The following is a 19,424-nucleotide window of genomic DNA, read 5'->3' on the forward strand; positions in this document are numbered from 1 at the left end:
AATAACTCCAAGATTCCTCACAGTAGTACTGGAGGCCAATGTGATGCCATCCAGAGTAACTATTTGCTTTGAAAGCGAGTTTCTAAGATGTTTGGGGCCAAATACAATGACTTCAGTTTTGTCTGAATTTAGCAGTAGGAAGTTAAAAGTCATCCAGGTTTTAATGTCCTTAAGACAATCTTGCAGTCTAGCTAACTGATCAGTTTCATCTGGCTTCATAGATAAATACAATTGTGTGTCATCTGCATAACAATGGAAGTTAATACAATGCTTCCTAATAATATTGCCTAAAGGAAGCATGTATAATGTGAAAAGTATCGGTCCTAAGACAGAACCCTGAGGAACTCCATGATTAACTTTAGTCTGCTCAGAAGAGTTATTGTTGACATGCACAAACTGGAACCTATCTGATAAGTAGGATTTAAACCAGTCCAGTGCTGTCCCTTTAATGCCAATTGAATGTTCTAGACGCTGTAATAAAATTTTGTGGTCGATTGTGTCAAACGCTGCACTAAGATCTAACAAAACAAGTATAGAGACTAGTCCATTATCTGATGCTATGAGAAGGTCATTAGTAACTTTCACTAGAGCTGTTTCTGTGCTATGATGCACTCTGAAGCCTGACTGAAACATTTCAAACAAATTATTCCTTTGTAAGTGTTCACATAATTGATTTGCAACTGTTCTTTCCAGAATTTTAGAGAGAAACGGTAGGTTGGATATCGGTCTATAGTTAGCTAACACATCTGGATCTAAAGTGGGGTTTTTAAGCAAAGGTTTGATGACAGCAACCTTAAAAGCCTGTGGTACATAGCCTGTTACTAGAGAGAGATTAATCAGATCTAACATTGAAGAATTAATTAAAGGTAAAATCTCCTTGAAGAGTCGAGTTGGGATAGGATCTAAAAGACATGTTGATGGTTTGGATGTAGAAACTGTTGAAATTAGTTCAGAGAGACATATAGGAGTGAAGAATTCTAAAGATTCATCAAGTCTAACAGCCAATTCAAAAGCATCTGTGACATTTGTAGGAAGGGCCAGATTAATTTTATCTCTAATCATAACTGTTTTATGTGTAAAGAAGCTCATGAAGTCGTTACTGGTTAAAGCTAAAGGAATACAAGGTTCAACAGAGCTCTGACTCTTTGTCAGCCTGGCTACAGTGCTAAAGAGAAACCGAGGGTTGTTCTTGTTCTCATCTATTAAAGATGAATAATAAGTTGTCCTGGCATTACGAAGAGCTTTTTTATAGATTACTAGACTATTTTTCCAAGCCACATACACTTCCTCTGAATTAGTGGAATACCACTTTCTTTCCAGCTTTCGGGATGCCTGCTTTAAAGTCCGCAGCTGGGAATTATACCAAGGAGCAAGTCTTCTCTGAGATATAACTTTCTTTTTTACAGGTGCAACACTATCAAGAGTTGTACGCAGTGAGGCTGAATCATTATTAACATAATAATCCACTTCTGTGGGGGTAAAATAATAATAATTGCCTTCTGATTTATCCGTAAATGTTGCTGAAGTAAACAGTGAGGGTATTATTTCCTTAAATTTAGATACTGAATTGTCAGACAAACACCTACTGTAATGATATTTGTTCTCAGCTGCTAAACAATCCTTTACTTTAAATTGAAATGTTATCATAAAATGGTCAGAAAGAAGAGGGTTCTGGGGAAATACTGTTAACTCTTCAATTTCTATGCCATAAGTCAGGACAAGGTCAAGAGTGTGATTAAAACTATGAGTTGGTTTATTTACATGTTGAGAAAACCCAATTGAGTCTAATAATGAATTAAAAGCTGTTGTAAGGCTGTCGCTGTCTATGTCAACACGAATGTTAAAGTCACCCACAATAATAACTTTGTCTGAACTGAGCACTAATTCAGATAAAAAGTCTGAGAATTGAGATAAAAACTCAGAATAAGGAGCAGGAGGACGATATATAACAACAAATAAAACTGGTTTCTGAGCTTTCAAATTTGGATGAGAGAGACTAAGAGTGAGATTTTCAAATGAGCTGTAATCAGGTTTAGGCCTCTGGTTCAATTTTAAACTAGAATGGTAGATTGCTGCTACTCCTCCTCCTCGGCCTGTGATTCGAGGAATATGACAGTTAATATGACTAGGGGGAGTTGATTCGTTTAGGCTAACAAATTCTTCCTGCTGCAACCAGGTTTCAGTCAAACAGAACAAATCAATCTGGTGATCAGTTATCAACTCATTTACTAGCAGAGATTTAGACGAGAGAGATCTAATATTTAACAGACCACATTTAATTTTCCTGTCTCTGTGCTCTGTTGAAATAGTGGTATTAATTTTTATTAAATTTTTGTGGTTACTATTTCTTTTGTATATTTTTGATATGTGTAATTTATTGAATTTTGGTGATCGGGGGACAGACACAGTCTCAATAAAGCTAACTGAATTACTGGAGGGTGACAGCTGTGAGGAAACTGCAGAGAGGTGTGTAAGACTACAACTCTGCATCCTGGTCTTAACTCTGGGTTGTCATGCTTTAGGAGTACTAATAAAATCAGCCATATTCCTAGAAATGAGAGCTGCACCAGCCAAAGTGGGATGGATGCCGTCTCTCCTAATCAGACCAGGTTTTCCCCAAAAAGAGCTCCAATTATCAATAAAGCCCACGTCGTTTGATGGACACCACATAGACAACCAGCGGCGAAACGACGACATGCGGCTAAACATGTCATCGCTGGTCAGATCAGGCAAGGGTCCAGAGAAAACTACAGAGTCCGACATGGTTTTGGCGAAAGTACACACCGATGCCACGCTAATTTTGGTGACCTCCGATTGGCGTAACCGGGTGTCGTTACCGCCGACGTGAATAACAATCTTACTATATTTACGATTATCTTTAGCGAGCAGTTTCAAATTTCCTTCTATGTCGCCCGCTCTGGCCCCTGGGAGGCATTTAACTATGGTCGCTGGTGTCGCTAGCTTCACGTTTCTGACTGTGGAGCTGCCAATGATCAGAGTTGGTTTCTCAGCGGGTGTGTCGCTGAGCGGGGAAAAACGATTAGAAACATGAAGCGGTTTGTGGTGAGCCGGGACAGCAGGCTTGAGTTTAGGACTGTTTTTCCTACGAACTGTCACCCATCCACCCGGCTGTTCGGGCGCTGCTAAGGGACGGCTAACAGATGCTACACTAGCTAAGCTATTGCGGCCCGCACCGGCTAAGGGGGCCTGGCTAGCTGCTAGCGGGTTATTTTCCATGGTGCGGAGCCGCGATTCCAATTCGGAGAGCCTCGCCTCCAGAACTACAAAAAGGCTGCACTTATTACACATATCGTTATCACTAAAGGAGGCAGAGGAATAACTAAACATGTGGCACACTGATCAGGAGAGGGAGAGAGAGGGAGAGGAAGAGGCAGAAGCAGAAGCCATGCTAACAACACGACACAGTGCTGAAACAGGAAATGACGCAATACGCTCACCGTAACGTCAGACGTCACCTGCAGATCAGTCCCAGAATAAATAAGCTGGTGTCGAGGAACACTCGCCTAGGTTCTGACTGCCTTACATCCAAACGTCTTTCCCCTCTTATTTGATAAATACTGTCTTACTGAGCAGCCCTCTTTGCAGTAGAATTGATTTATCATTCACATTTGTTAACGGCAGCTTTCCTCTTATGACTGCTTGCACTTGGTGATATTCCTAGGTTTGTTTTAGAGGTTTGGAACACTAACGTCAGGGGTAATGTTTAAACATTCTTATTGGACGAAATAACCTTTAGGAACCGCTAGATTTAATGCACACAATCAACTTAACTTTTTACTACTATGCGGAATAGGTGATTCATAATAATCTCAAGACTTCTCTTTAAATGCAGAATAGCGTTTTATTAACCCTTTACGCTTCAGTGCGTCGTAGGTGTACCGCCGGCGGTACACCTACTAATTTGCATAGGTATTTCAAGAATGTCCGACGGCTGCAAACGCGATTATACAAACACTATACGCCGATGGAAAGCTTAGATTCTCATGAATCTGCCAGTAGAAACCACTTTCAGATGCGATTACTACAGCGGGTGAGAAAAACACATTTGTCTGACAAAAACGAATATTCATCCATCCGTTCTCTATACACGGCTTCAACGCACACAGCGCGACTCACATTTCCGGGTTCATTACTACACACAAAAAAAAAGATTCCACAAAAAACGGCCATAATCCAACCTTTTACATCCAGACGAAACAAGTCAGTAAACTATTTTGTCCAAAACATGTCCTGAAGTCGTATAAAATCCCCGAATCGGTCATTTTCAAGGAAATGCACCTCGTGATGCCCGTCCAATATTCCCCGTATTTTTCGTAATTTTTTTAATTTAAAAATAGAATATTAGCGATTTTTTTGTACTGAAAACGGCTGGAATTGACTGAAGCTTAAAGGGTTAAGCAAAATTAGCAGGGGCACAGCATCAATTCAGGATTAAACAATTGATTATTTGATTACTTAAAACTAAATTAAACTAAACTGAGCGTACCTAACAATCTTCTCTAATTGTAAATTTAGGAGAGAAGGTAGACAGTGCGGCCGCTGCCGTCTCACCCGGTCTTGACCTGCATCTGGGAGAATTACTCGGTTGACCTGTAGACTCGGTACAATGTCTTCTTTGTGGGCGAAGAGTGTTTTTCCTCAGCAGGGGGAGCGGAGAAGTCCCGTAAGCCAATCGTGGTCTGACAGTTATCTTTAGTGGCAGCTGCAACACAAGTGCGGGCGTCTCAGCTGTCTTCTCAGTTGGATGGTGGTGGTGAAAAGTCCTCGACTCTCCAGGCTGCGATGGATCGCCGGCTCTCTCAGCCCCAGGGAGGGGAGGAGCCCTATGCTGCCGCCTCCTTCGCCTCTCTGGATGTCATAGGTGCTCCCTTCTCCTCGTCTCTTTGGGATAATTGCAGACCTCTCCGTCTGGCAGAGTGTGGTCTTCGCATGTTGAACAAAGTTAGAATAACTTTGCCTCCAACGATGTCCTCAGCGAGCTCTGGAGCCTAAGTCCAGCATTGCTCTCTCTTTAATTCTTAAAAAAGAAAGATGTCATGATGACTGTAGCTCATATTGCCCAATTTCTCTGCTAAATGCAGATACAAAGATCCTTGCAAAAGTGTTAGCTCGCCGTCTGGAGAACGTCCTACCTTCCATCATCTCACCTGACCAAACAGGATTTATCAAAAATAGACATTCCTTTTTTAACATTAGACGTCTGCTTAATATAATTTACAACCGATCTTCGAATGATTCTCAAGACATTATAATCTCACTGATGCAGAAAAGGCGTTTGATTGTGTGAAATGGGACTTCCTCTTCTGCGCCCTCCAAAACTTTGGATTCGGACCTTAATTTATATCGTGGATTAAAGTACTTTACTCCTTTGGCAGCTGTGCGCACTAGCAATAATTTATCACCGTTTTTTTTTTTAGCTCCAGCGTAGCACACGACAGGGCTGCCCTTTGTCACCCCTCCTTTTTGCATTAGCAACTGAACCATTGGCCATTGCTTTGAGGGAGTGTACTGAAATCAGAGGAATTCATTGTGGGAGTCTGGAACACAAAGTACTGCTTAATGCCAATGACATGTTGCTTTTTATATCAAACCCCTCTAACAGCCTTCCAAAACTACTAATGCTACTGAAAGAATTTGGGAAAATATCGGGTTATAGAGTGATTTTCAAAAAAGTGGACTAATGCCAAGTGGAGAATTTACAGGCCAACTTTCATTTCCGACTCCTTTTAAAATCAGCCCCCATAAATTTAAATACTTAGGAATCTGGATTACACGTAACCAAAAGGAACTTTATAAAGCAAACTTTATAAAGCCCAAGCTTTATAAAGCTAGGGCTTTCTGCCCTAGCTCTCGAAGGAGGCGGTCGCACTTTTCCTCTCTCCGTCTCTATCTCTGTTTTCCCCACATCCTCATGTTTCTGCTTGCTGCACTTTTGTCTCGTCACGTCTGACTTGGAGCAATCGCTTGGCACTGGACCTTCGAAACACCGATCATGGAATTGATTAGCTGGTCTCTCAACGCGATTGACAAGATTGTCGCCACAAAGAGCACAGGCCTAGGGGAGCCTACCTGCCCGGATGGGAGTTTCGCCTCTTGTTTTGTGGTCAACACCTGGGGGAAGTGGAAGGGGATCATGTGCCTGGCACCCCTATCCATGGAGGATGTGAAAGATGTTTATATATTTGAAATTTATGATGACAGGTCTGCTGATAATTGGCTTGATCGTGGGCCTGAAGTTCTGGAAAATTAGGATGACCGCAGATAGAAACGACGTCCAAACTCTGCCGGTCTTTGCAAACGATCGGATCAAGGTTGCTGGTGACTGGAATGACAAACTCAAACGTAAGATGGACAATTTGCTTGGTGTGACTGTTGATTTGAGTCGCAAAGTGGATGCCATCAAGGTGAGGATCACCACAGCTGAGGTCTAAAAAGTTGAGAGCAGCTAGGGGGAAGGTGAAATTGCTCCTCTCCCCCGCCTAAACAAGAAGGATACTGATAACATTCCGGCGCCCGTGGAACAATAACAAACTCCTCTGGAAGTTTTTCATGGCCAAGGGATAGCTCTCCTAAACCCTCCCCAGTTTCCCAAGGACACCTGCTGATTTCTGGACTGGTCCATCCGAGGACGTCTCCATGGCAACCTGCTGTGTTATCGCGCTCCACCTTGCGAACTGAGACACCGGGGTCTGGGACGGAAGGAGATTGGCTACACGCATACACACACACTTGGACTCATGAACTGAGGACTGAGCTCACATTCATACACACATGCCTGTCACCCCCACCAAGGTCGCCTCCACAAGCTTCCCACTCACGAGGCACAGTGGGCAGGAATCCCATGCGCAGCATGCGACCTTATGGCGCAGCAGCTGCATAGGAGACCGACTACTGTGAGGAGCCACCCGTCCATGACCCCACATCCTTATCCCAACTCACCTTGTCTAATGTCATGCTTTTGCCTGTTTGTTTTTTCAGATTCCTTCTCAAATTGAATTTCCCAACTTGGAGGTTTCATTTGGTATAATGAACCTTTTTTTTCATTTTACCCTCAGCTATTCCTACCCCGATTCCAAATGTCTTTGTTTTTCCTTTTTCCTCAAGACAGGCGCGCTCCCAATGGTGCTGCAGCCCGAGCTGCCATTGGCAGGGCAGCTCAAATGAAATTTCATTGTATATGAAGGTGGGCAATGACAATAAAGGCCTGATTGATTGATTGATTGATCTACTGCTACTTTCTAAAATAAAACAGGATTTTGAGAAATGGGACTTGCTACCACTTTCGCTGGGTGGAAGAATAAATACTATTAAAATGAACATCTTCCCCAAATTCCTATACCTTTTACAATCACTTCACTTAGGCCTATCAACCCCTTCCAGGGTATAGGCCGTCAACGAAAGACCTCCAGTTTCTCCTATCTTTTGCCATTCTCTCAACTTGATTCCTATTTCAGTGCCTCCCAATACTTTTAACTAAATCATTTTTAAAAATTTGAATAGTCAGATTTCCTCCTTTATTTGGAAAAGAAAGCCCCCTCGAATTAAACAGTGTATACTTCAGCAACCTCGTAAAGCAGGCGGTATGGCACTTCCAAATTTTTTGTTCTACCACTGGGCCGCTAATATTAGAGCAATATTGTTTTGGAGAGAGAATGATACCACGATATTGTGGGTGGCTGCAGAAAGAGAATCTGTGAGACAGGTATCACTGGGGTCATTGCTGTTTGCTAGACTTCCACTGTCACAACCCATTTCTAGCTTCACTTCAAATCCTGTGGTCATACACTCACTGAAAATCTGGCATCAGTTTAGGTGTCATTTTGCACTTCATGACTTATCATTTATGGGCCCCCGAGAAACATTGCATGTTTACCCCATCATATACTGATAAGGCTTTTTGTACATGGACAAAACATGGAATTACTTCGATGTATGATCTTTATTGTGACAATGTCTTTAGTTTATTCGAGCAGCTGGTACATAAATTCAATCTACCCAGGTCTCATTTTGATAGATATTTGCAGATTAGGAGCTTCATTGCTCACAAATCTGACTCCTTCCCCTCTTATCATCCTTCATCCCTTTTGGACTCAATTCTTCAATACAAACCAGAGGCAAAACGCATTATAAGTGCCATCTTTGAGTTATTAGATACACAGAAAGCAAAAGCACTGGAATCACGAAAGATCAAATGGGAGAGGGACATAGGAGAACAACTTTCAGATGAGCTCTGGCAACAGATAATTCATAGAATCTTCTCATCCTCTATATGCCTCAGACATTCTGGGGTTCAACTTAAAATTGTGCACCGCCTTCATTGGTCTAAAGTAAAACTGAGCAAGATAAGTGACCTTGACCCCCCATGTGATCAATGCCAACAAGAACCAGCCACTCTAATACACATGTTTTGGACATGTCCAAAACTGAACAACTTCTGGGAATCAATTTTTAACACTCTATCAAAAATATGTAATACTACAGTAGAATTGTGTCTGATTATGGCAGTATTTTGAGTGACTGTGAAGAATGTGAATCTAGGCGGGCCGAAGGCCAATATGATAGCTTTCTGCACCCTCCTAGCTAGAAGAATGATCTTACAAAAGTGGAAAGAAGCATTGCCACCCACACATGGAGGCTGGCTCAAAGAGGTCACGTACTATATTCAATTAGAGAAGATTCGCTACTCTACAAGGGGAACGATACAAAAATTCTATGATGTCTGGCAACCTTTTTTGACTTATTTGGAAAATGTGAAAGCAGATGACATTTCCGAACGTGGTGGAATTTTATCTCCATTTCTGTATTTGTATGCTTTGTTTATTCTGTTTGTTTCATCGTGAGCACCTATGATTTATACACATCTGTGGAACTTCTGTCCTGGGCTATCTGGTTTTGTGTAGTTGTTGTAGGGTGGGATGGGGAGGGGGATAAAACAAAAGGAAATTAATGGTAAATAATTGTATGAATGTTATTTGTGTTATTCAAAATAAAAAAACTTGAACAAAAAAACAAATAATTACGAGACTATTTTTCAAAGCTACATAAACTATATACAGCTGACAATCTGACTGTAATTGGAGCTATATAAATAAAATTGAATTGAATTAATGAGTCAACCTCTGAGCTACAAGATTGAAGGAAATCTTTCCCTCAACATTTAGGAGAGAAATCATCCAAAACTGGCTGAGGTCTGATGAATCCTTCTCCTTAGAGATGAAAACACCTCCAGTTCTACACCATGCTCTTGAATAATACTGTGTTTCTCCCAGACTATTCTCAGATGTCTCCACAGTATCTTATACACACATGGACAAAATTGTTGGTACCCCTCAGTTAAAGAAGAAAAAACCCACAATTCTCACTGAAATCACTTGAAACTCACAAAAGTAACAATAAATAAAAATTTATTGAAAATTAAATAATCAAAATCAGCCATCACTTTTGAATTGTTGATTAACATAATTATTTAAAAAAACAAACTAATGAAACAGGCCTGGACAAAAATGATGGTACCTCTATAAAAGATTGAAAACTATTTGACCAGAGTGACATGATTAACTCAGGTGTGTCATTTAATTGACATCACAGGTGTTTCCAAACTCATAATCAGTCAGTCTGCCTATTTAAAGGGAGACAAGTAGTTACCCTGCTGTTTGGTGAAAAGGTGTGTACCACACTGAACATGGACAACAGAAAGCGAAGGAGAGAATTGTCCCAGGACATCCGAAAAAAAATGATAGACAAACATCTTAAAGGTAAAGGCTATAAAGACCATCTCTAAACAGCTTGAAGTTCCTGTGACAACAGTGGCTCATATTATTCAGAAGTTCAAGACCCACGGGACAGTAGCCAACCTCCCTGGACGTGGCCGCAAGAGGAAAATTGATGACAAATTGAAGAGACGGATCGTTCGAATTGTATCCAAAGAGCCCAGAGCAACCTCCAAAGAAATTAAAGGTGAACTCCAAGGCCAAGGTACATCAGTGTCAGATCGCACCATTCGTCGTTGTTTGAGCCAAAGTGGACTTCATTGGAGACGACCAAGGAGGACACCACTGCTGAAAAAAACTCATAAAAAAGCGAGACTGGAATTTGCAAAAATGCATGTTGACAAGCCACAAAGCTTCTGGGAGAATGTCCTTTGGACAGATGAGACCAAACTGGAGCTTTTTGGTAAGGCACATCAACTCTATGTTCATAGACTCAAAAACCAAGCATACGAAGAAAAGAACACTGTCCCTACGGTGAAACATGGAGGAGGCTCAGTAATGTTTTGGGGCTGCTTTGCTGCATCTGGCACAGGGTGTCTTGAAAGTGTGCAAGGTACGATGAAATCTGAAGACTATCAAGGCATTCTGGAGAGAAATGTGCTGCCTCGTGTCAGAAAGCTTGGTCTCAGTCGCAGGTCATGGGTCTTCCAACAGGACAACGATCCAAAACACACAGCCAAAAACACCCAATAATGGCTGAGAGAAAAGCGTTGGACTATTCTAAAGTGGCCTTCTTTGAGCCCAGATCTGAATCCCATTGAACATATGTGGAAGGAGCTGAAACACGCCATTTGGAGAAGACACCCATCAAACCTGAGACAACTGGAGCTGTTTGCTCATGAGGAGTGGGCCAAAATACCTGTTGACAGCTGCAGAACGCTCATTGACAAATACAGAAATCGTTTAATTGCAGTGATTGCCTCAAAAGGTTGTGCAACAAAATATTAAGTTATGGGTACCATCATTTTTGTCCAGCCCTATTTCATTAGTTTGTTTTTTTAGATAATTATGTTAATCAACAATTCAAAAGTGATGGCTGATTTTGATTATGTGATTTTCAATAAATTTTTATTTATTGTTACTTTTGTGAGTTTCAAGTGATTTCAGTGAGAATTGTGGGTTTTTCCTTCTTTAACTGAGGGGTACCAACAATTTTGTCCACGTGTGTAGATACCAGGTGAACTCTTGTAGACCCCGTAGGGGACTCCATTAGGCCCTGGGGCTGACAAAGCCTTTGCATGCCTGACCACCTCCACAACTTCACTCCATGTCAGTAGGCTAACATCCATCTCCTGACACATTTCCCCCAATGGTGGCATGTCAGGAGGTGTTCCTATTCTCCTCTGAATCTGAATACGTCAGCCTCAAATACTCTTCAACCTCTGACTTTGTTGCCTTCAATTCTCCTTTTTCCAGATTAAACATGTCCTTCACAAACTTAAGATTTCCTAAAAGATGCTAACCTTACACCTTCGTTCTTCTTTCTCTTCTCCTTAAGGTGTTCTGCCCTTCTGAGTACTGCTAACCTGCTTCTCAGTTCCTCCTGCAACACGTTAATTTCCTCCTTTTCTTCTTCTGATGCCTTCCTCCACTGCTTCTTTAACTGCCTCCTTTCCTTTACTAGTCTATTTCTCTTTACCGCCCAGACCTTCCTACCTGCACTGTCTCACCTCTGCTGTTAGCAAACACCCCAGATCTCTCTAGACCTTAAGAGTAGATCAAGAGGATCTGTGTAAATGACCTAAATTTTATCTGTTCATCTCGGTTTTTCTTATAATTTAAGTTCCTTTTGATTCAGTTAAATCGGGTGCTTTTATTTTGGTAGTGTTGTACGGCAGGAAGGAGTATGGCGTCTGACAACAAAAAGTGTAGAGTGTAGGTAAAAAACGGAAAGTTAAGGAAATAGAAAACAGACAAGCCATTTAAAATTCAGCACCTGGCTAAAGGGGACAAGGTTTGTGTGTGTTTCTGTTTAATTTGAGTTTATGGTAGTCGAAATTGTGACTTTTTTATTGATGGTTTTGTGGACTTTGTGTCGACTTTGACTGTGTTTTAGCTAGGTTGAGTTTTTGTAGTATCGTCCGGTCATTACTCGTTGGTTTATAATGTGTATATTTTAGGATTAATTCAGTTATTCTATGAGTTATTACAGTAAAAGTATTCAAGTTAAGATATGAACATGAATGTGATATTTCGTTTTCTTTTTCTGTTATTGTCCTAGCTCTTACGGTGTCTTTCAAAATAAAAACAACTGAAAAGGCATCAGTCAGAGAGCACTTCTTTAATGAAGCCAGGGATGCTACAATCTGAACTGAAGATCCCTTTGACCTCAGTGAAGACAGAAAACAACACTACTTCAGTGGCTGTTTGGGCTCCAATGGTGACAAGGAATTGGACCTGAACCTCAAATAAGAATGGAAACAACAGTCCAACTGTCCACCAGCTGAACTGCACTGAGTTCAGTCATTGAACATTCTACAGTTTGATTTAGCAGACGCTTTTATCCAAAGAGACGAACATCTGAGAGTAGAAACAACACAAGAAAGGATCTTGTCAGGAGAAAACAACCTGGAGAAGATCCATAAAACAAGTTCAAGTGTGAACATGAAATGTTTGTTCTGGTGTTTCCTTTTCATCAACGTCTGAAACATTCTATTTAGTAAAACAGTGGAAACTAGAACAGAACCTGGAACCAAGACTTCACAAGTTCTTACAGGTTCTGGTTCTGTGATGCAGGTTCCAGGTTGTTAAGTACCTGTAGTGGAAGAGGCCTCATTAAGAGAAACTAGTGCTAAAGGTCAGCAACATAACTGATCTGAGTCATACAAATACAGAAAACCTCCCACCTCAGCTGTTCTGCTCATCAGGAATAAAAACACATTTTAAATGAACAGGTTGATGAGTCCTGACCTGAGAGCTTCCAGTTTACAGTGTGGACTCTCCAGTCCAGCAGAAAGACTCTCCACTCCTAAATCATGCAAGTTGTTGTGACTCAGGTCCAGCTCTGTCACACTGGAGGACTGGGAGCTGAGGACTGAGGACAGAGCTCCACAGCTTCTCTCTGACAGATTACAGCCACTCAGTCTGAAGAGACAAAAAGCACATTATACTGATGAAACAGCAGCAAAATGAAAAAGGATCTTCATTCTCCAACTACTTACACAACTTTCTTGGAGGCTTTGACCACTGGCAGCAGCCTCAGAAGAACCTCCTCTGAGGCAGAGTATTTCTTCAGGTCAAACACGTCCAGATGCTCTTCAGATGACAGTAAGATGAAGACCAGAGCTGACCACTGAGCAGGAGACAGTTTATCTGTGGACAGACGTCCTGATCTCAGGGACTGTTGGATCTCCTCCACTAGAGAAACATCCTTCAGTTCATTCAGACAGTGGAACAGATTGATGCTTCTTTCTACAGTCACATCCTTACTGATCTTCTTCTTGATGTACTCCACTGTTTTCTGATTGGTCTGTGAGCTACTTCCTGTCTGTGTCAGCAGGCCTGGTAGGAGATTCTGATTGGTCGGCAGTGACATACCCAGGAGGAAGCGCAGGAACAAGTCCAGATGTCCGTTTGGACTCTGTAAGGCCTCGTCCACAGATGTCTGGTAGAAAACTGTTGAATAACTTTGGAACATTTCAGACCAACGGGAGGTTGTTCGTTGTTCTTCTTCCAGCAGGCTGAATCCAGAGTTGATGAAGATCAGATGGATATGGAGAGCAGCCAGAAACTCCTGAACACTCAGATGGACGAAGCTGAACATTTTGTCTTCCTGTTTCCGTCTTCGCTCTTCTTTAAAGATCTGTGTGAACACTCCTGAGTACACTGAGGCTTCACTCACATCGATGCCACTTTCTCTCAGATCTTTCTCATAGAAGATCAGGTTTCCCTTCTGCAGCTGTTCAAAAGCCAGTTTAGCTAATGACTTAATGAACTGAATGCACTTCTCTGGACCGTACTTTTCTTTTGTGTGATCAATTTGAAATCTTAGAAACTCTGCATACATCTCAGTCAGGGTTCTGGGCAGATCTCCTCCCTCTTTGCTTCTCAGCAGCTCCTCCAGAACTGTAGCAGTGATCCAGCAGAACACTGGGATGTGGCACATGATGTGGAGGCTTCGTGACTTCTTCATGTGGGAGATGATGCTGCTGGCCTGCTCCTCATCTCTGGATCTCTTCCTGAAGTACTCCTCCTTCTGTGGGTTGGTGAACCCTCTGACCTCCGTCACCATGTCCACACAGTCAGGAGGGATCTGATTGGCTGCTGCAGGTCGTGTGGTTATCCAGAGGCGAGCTGAGCGCAACAGTTTTCCTCTGATAAGTTCCCTCAGCAGGACTTCTATTTTCGTTGACTTTGTTACGTCCACGGAGGGAATGTGGTCGACCTGAAAGTCCAGATGGAGGCGATTCTCATCCAGTCCATCAAACACAAACAGCAGTTTGAATCTGCTCTTCTTGTAACTGCTGGTTCCTGATGACTGCAGAGCTGTAAAGATGTAATTCAGAGCCTCCACTGTGACGTCTTTAGTTTCTGGGATACAGAAATGAATGAGCTCTGCCAAACCAAACTCTTTTCCCTGCAGTGAATTCAGAGCACGGAAAGTGAACGGGAAAATAAGATGCAGGTCTTGATTGGTTCTTTCTTCGGCCCAGTCCAACACAAACTTGTGCACAAGGAATGTTTTTCCAATCCCTGCAATCCCATTGGTCAGCACTGTTCTGATGTTTATGTCTTTTCCAGAAGGATGCTTGAAAATGTCTCTGGGTTGGATCTGTGTCTCTGTGTCTGATGGCTTCCACACCTTGTCAATCTGTAGGACCTCATGCTGTGTGTTGACATGCACGTCCCGGCCAGCTGTGATGTACAGCTCTGTGTAGATATCAACCAGAAGCTGCTTATCTGCTGCCCACCCCTCTGTTGTAACCTTAAACGTGTCCTGGAAGTGTGACTGAAGCTTCTGTTGGTAATATGTGATGGGATGTGGTCCTGGTACTGGAACAGTCTGATCTGTGTCAAACATGAAGGGAACAGTGTGAAGTGTGTGTCTACAGAAACCTCTGCTGTTGTTAGAAAAAGTAAACACAAGCAACTACAAAGAGGCTGAAATTTTAATTAACCACCTATAACTTCTGATGGTAATAAAAAGCTGGGTAATTGTGTGTGAGATGTTTCTAAACTTATTTCTGGTGGGTTCATCCTAACCTCTACACATAATGCAGCAACTTACCCTGATCATTTGGAGGAAAGTGACTGAAAAAACTACTGAAAGGGCAACTCAGCTAAAGGGCTACCTATGGAGGCAGTCAGAAGGTAGATGGGTTACCCCAGGTCCAGATTAAGCTGTGATTAGACCCTTTAAACAACAGAACATAAAAACAGAGATCTGGACCAGCAGCCCTGTTCTGGGCTCACTGGGGACCTTATCAAAGTACACTACCAGTCAAAACTTTTAGAACACACAATTTTTCCAGTTTTTCATTGAAATTCAAGTAGTTCAAGTCCAATGAACAGCTTGAAATGGTACAAAGGTAAGTGGTGAACTGCCATCGGTTAAATAAAGATCAGATTACCCAAAACTGAAAAACAATGTACATTTCAGAAGTATACAAAAAAGCCTTTTTCAGGGAACAGAAATGGGTTAACAACTTAAAGCTGTTCTGCAGCAATGGAGGTTGATCAAGCCTTGAAAGTTGGAGCTACCAAATCCTACAGGTGTCCCAACTTTTCTAGATTCCTTCCAAACCCCTCTGTCTGCATAAACTAGTGTTGGAACACACCGTGGAACCCTCTAGAGCATCATTAGAACAGTATTGTACTGCAAAAAGTAGTGTGTTGCTACAAAAAAGGAGAGGAAAAGGCAATTAACAATCGAAGAGAGACAGACCATCATAACACTTAAAATGTAGGTCTTTCCTTCAGAGAAACTGAAGACAGTCAAGGTGTCAGTGAGTACAGTTTTCTTCACCATCAAAAGGCTCTCAGAAATTAGCGTAAAATGGACACCAGTTTAGAAAACTGGATTTTCGGATCACCAGCCATAAAACTGACTGTTATGATACAGCTACACTACAACCTGCTGCCTCATGCAACTCCATAGACAACCACTGTTCTGTGATGTACAAAACAACTTGCTTGAACTCAGCTTCCATTTCAGGCATGATGAACTGCTGCCGTCTTTCTTTACAGACCAAACAATCCATCAGTTTTACCTTCAGTCTGAGGAAGAGGAGGCTGAGTCTGAGAGGAGGAAGGTTCTCTGTTCTCTGAAGGTTCTCCAACATCACTGACATGCACTGACAGAGAGAGATCACATGTTATATTCTCCACTGTTTACTGCTTTCATTCATTTCAGTTACAACAGACTTAGAAGGGACTTTACGTTGAGATTTATTGATGAGTTTATGGTGTTGATTAACTCTGGTTTTCTGACACCAAACTGCTCCTTCAAAGTAAAACCTAATGTTCCTCTGACATTAGTCTGGCATATCCAGACCATTCTGAAGAACAGAGTGTTCTGGCTTCACCTCGTCATCATTCTGCTATAGAGGGAAGAAGGTCTGTCTTTTTAAAGCAGCCACAATCATCCAGGGTGGAGCTAAGCCCAGGATGCAGCAACTGTGTCCCCTTAAATAGTCAGCCAACATGGCTGCCTTATTGCTCCATCCAAACCCTCTGAAGACTTGACATTTTCAGTGTGGTAGGTCACTGGGAGGCTGTTGATGGTTTAAAAGTAGAACATAATGTTACATAATACTACATACCAACATGCCAGATGGTACGCACAGAAAAAGATGGAGTATGTTCCAGTACATATTATGTTAAATGTAGTATGTCAGAAATACCCAGATGTCCTACAGCATTCAAACTGATTTTGTAGAATGAAAACTAACATGTTTTTCTGGCCGTTCTGATCCACCTTCTATGAGCAGTCATAGCACTTAACAGTGTGTCATGGAAATAGAAATAAGTTTGAGCTGCTGAGACTCACAGTCAGATGACACCACATTACTACAGACTGGGATAGTCACAGTTTAAGGCTCCATGTTATGAAGTAGGATGTTCTAACTGTATGCAGGACATAGTGAATACTTTGTGAGGTCAACTGTAGCATGTATTTAAAAGTAAAGGCTTGTGATTTGTAATGCAGCTGCTTCAACATCATGTCTCTGTCCTTACTGAGAGCTGATTGGTCAGCTTCCCTCTGGTTGTAAATTGCAGGACCACTCCCAGCTAAACAGTATGAACGAAGAATCTTCAGAAACTGTCTGATCGCCTCATAATTTGGTGAGAACAGGTGAGGACATGCTTTGCTTCCAGAAGGTCAGCTCATACAGAACTGATTCTGGTGTTCTATCAAGGTTTAAGCAGTAGGAGGCAGCATTCAGTCAGTAGGGTTGATGAGTAGATTTTACAGAGGAACTGAACTTAATGTGGACTCAGGAAAAACTGACAGAACCTGAACTCTATCAAACTGTAGCAGAACCTGAACTCTATCAGACTGTAGCAGAACCTGAACTCTATCAGACTGTAGCAGAACCTGAACTCTATCAAACTGTAGCAGAACCTGAACTCTATCAGACTGTAGCAGAACCATCATGCATCTTTCTGACTGTCATTATATCATGTTGTTCTTGTCTTGTGACTGACCTTCTGGTCCTGAGCTGCTGGCAGGAAACCTCTGCAGCAGATCATTCCTGTGGATCTTCTCTAAAACCACTCTGGTCATCTGCACAGCTCTCTGAAGTCTGTAAGTCTCCACCATCACAGTCACAGTTTTAGACCTGTTTGGTGTCTGTAGTCGGCTTTTTGTGATGGCTGGGAGGCCTTGAACATTGTTGGGCTGCTGCAGGAACCACTGGAAATCAGACAGCTCCTTGTCATCCAGATCATCCAGGATCTTTTTGAGGTCCTCTGACGTCATGGTGGCTCCCTGATAAAGTCAAAGAATACGTCAGCAGTTAATGAAAAGTTGTGTTGTTGGTGTGGTGGAGGTTGTTGTGTAGCAGCAGGACTGCAGGACTCAGAGAAACCACCTTTGATTCCTCTTCTTCTGGAAGCCATATTGGAGGCATTCAGCTCTGTGAACAGCTGATTTCTTCTGTTTTTTTATGTTTCATCTGTTTAATTTACAAGACAATGAAAGTTTAGGCGTCACAAACCAGGAGTTGACTTGGCTGCCATCTACTTTCATCATGAATACTAAATAATGATCCATCACAAAATGACAAAAACGAGAGTCAAAATGACAATAATGGTCAAAAGTGAGACAAATTCGGACCCCAAACTAGAAAAATTAGACAAATTGTGTTCCAAAATTCCCCAAATTAGACAAATTAAGACACAAAACAACATAAATGGGACAACATACACAGAATTACAAAAATATAACAAATTACAATGTAAATGACACAAAGGCAGCACAAAATAGTAAAACTTAGACAAAACAGAAAAACTATAAAAAATGAGACAAATTAAGACACAAAATGACAAAGAAAAAACACAACACATTGATTTCAGCATCAGTTTGAGAACTCCTGCTGGTTGGGAACACCCCAACATGTCTGACGATTTGGTTTTAGGGAAAAAGATTATTTAATTTTTTAATTGTGTCACAACAATGTTTTTGAGTTAAAATACAATGAATGATTCAATCAGTTCTATGTTCTATAGATACATAAGAGATAAAAAACAGTTTAAAGTGTCTTTTGCTCACATTCAGACGGAGAAAAGGCGCTACAAAACAAAAACAGTAAAAGACGGTAAAAGCAGAACTCACCTGAGGAACAGGCAGGGCCATGACATCACTGTTGTCAGGGCAACCAAGCAGGAAACCTGTGCTTTATAGAACAACAGCACAATAGAATAACTATTAATCCCTGGAGGGAAATTCAACACGTGTTTTCATATTTTTACCTTTAAGGTCTGAAATCTAAACAAAATGTGTAATATATTTATTTTACTGAACAATAAACAATAATAACAATAAAACTATGAATCTTTAAACTTCATACATTTAAACAAGATCTTGTATTGAAGTGCATTTAGGTCTGACTCCATCCCATAATGCAGGAAATCTCTTTAATTTGTGTCCAAATCGAAATGAAATGAATGTGACTGATTGAATATTGTGTGTAATAAATACCAATAAATAATCAATGTTCCAGTCTGTGTTCTATCAGCTACAGTACCAGCAGAGGAAACAGACCAGACATGAAAACATATTTATGATTTTCTGATCATCACCCACCACATACACACGTGGACAAAATTGTTGGTACCCCTCAGTTAAAGAAGGAAAAACCCACAATTCTCACTGAAATCACTTGAAACTCACAAAAGTAACAATAAATAAAAATTTATTGAAAATTAAATAATCAAAAACAGCCATTACTTTTGAATTGTTGATTAACATAATTATTTAAAAAAACAAACTAATGAAACAGGCCTGGACAAAAATGATGGTACCTCTATAAAAGATTGAAAACTATTTGACCAGAGTGACATGATTAACTCAGGTGTGTCATTTAATTGACATCACAGGTGTTTCCAAACTCATAATCAGTCAGTCTGCCTATTTAAAGGGAGACAAGTAGTCACCCTGCTGTTTGGTGAAAAGGTGTGTACCACACTGAA

At 41.3% G+C, this 19,424-nt stretch overlaps 1 protein-coding gene across 12 annotated transcripts in view; it reads right to left on the minus strand.

The window, feature by feature from the left end:
* LOC127531851 (NACHT, LRR and PYD domains-containing protein 3-like) overlaps positions 1–19,424 on the minus strand; it is a 113,789-nt gene that overhangs the window by 27,887 nt on the left and 66,478 nt on the right. For 6 of the 12 annotated variants that reach the window (XM_051942044.1, XM_051942045.1, XM_051942050.1 and 3 more), the window contains one exon: positions 12,702–12,875. The exons of 5 other annotated variants lie outside the window; for them this stretch is intronic. In XM_051942044.1, the coding sequence (XP_051798004.1) occupies positions 12,702–12,875 (174 nt within the window). Of the gene's footprint in view, positions 1–12,701; positions 12,876–12,952; positions 14,799–16,000; positions 16,085–17,438; positions 17,722–17,824; positions 17,912–19,424 lie in introns of those variants that run through there. One more of the 12 variants, XM_051942051.1, reaches the window with a different exon arrangement.

The sequence above is a fragment of the Acanthochromis polyacanthus genome, chromosome 22 (assembly GCF_021347895.1).
Source record: "Acanthochromis polyacanthus isolate Apoly-LR-REF ecotype Palm Island chromosome 22, KAUST_Apoly_ChrSc, whole genome shotgun sequence".
NCBI lineage: Eukaryota > Metazoa > Chordata > Actinopteri > Pomacentridae > Acanthochromis > Acanthochromis polyacanthus.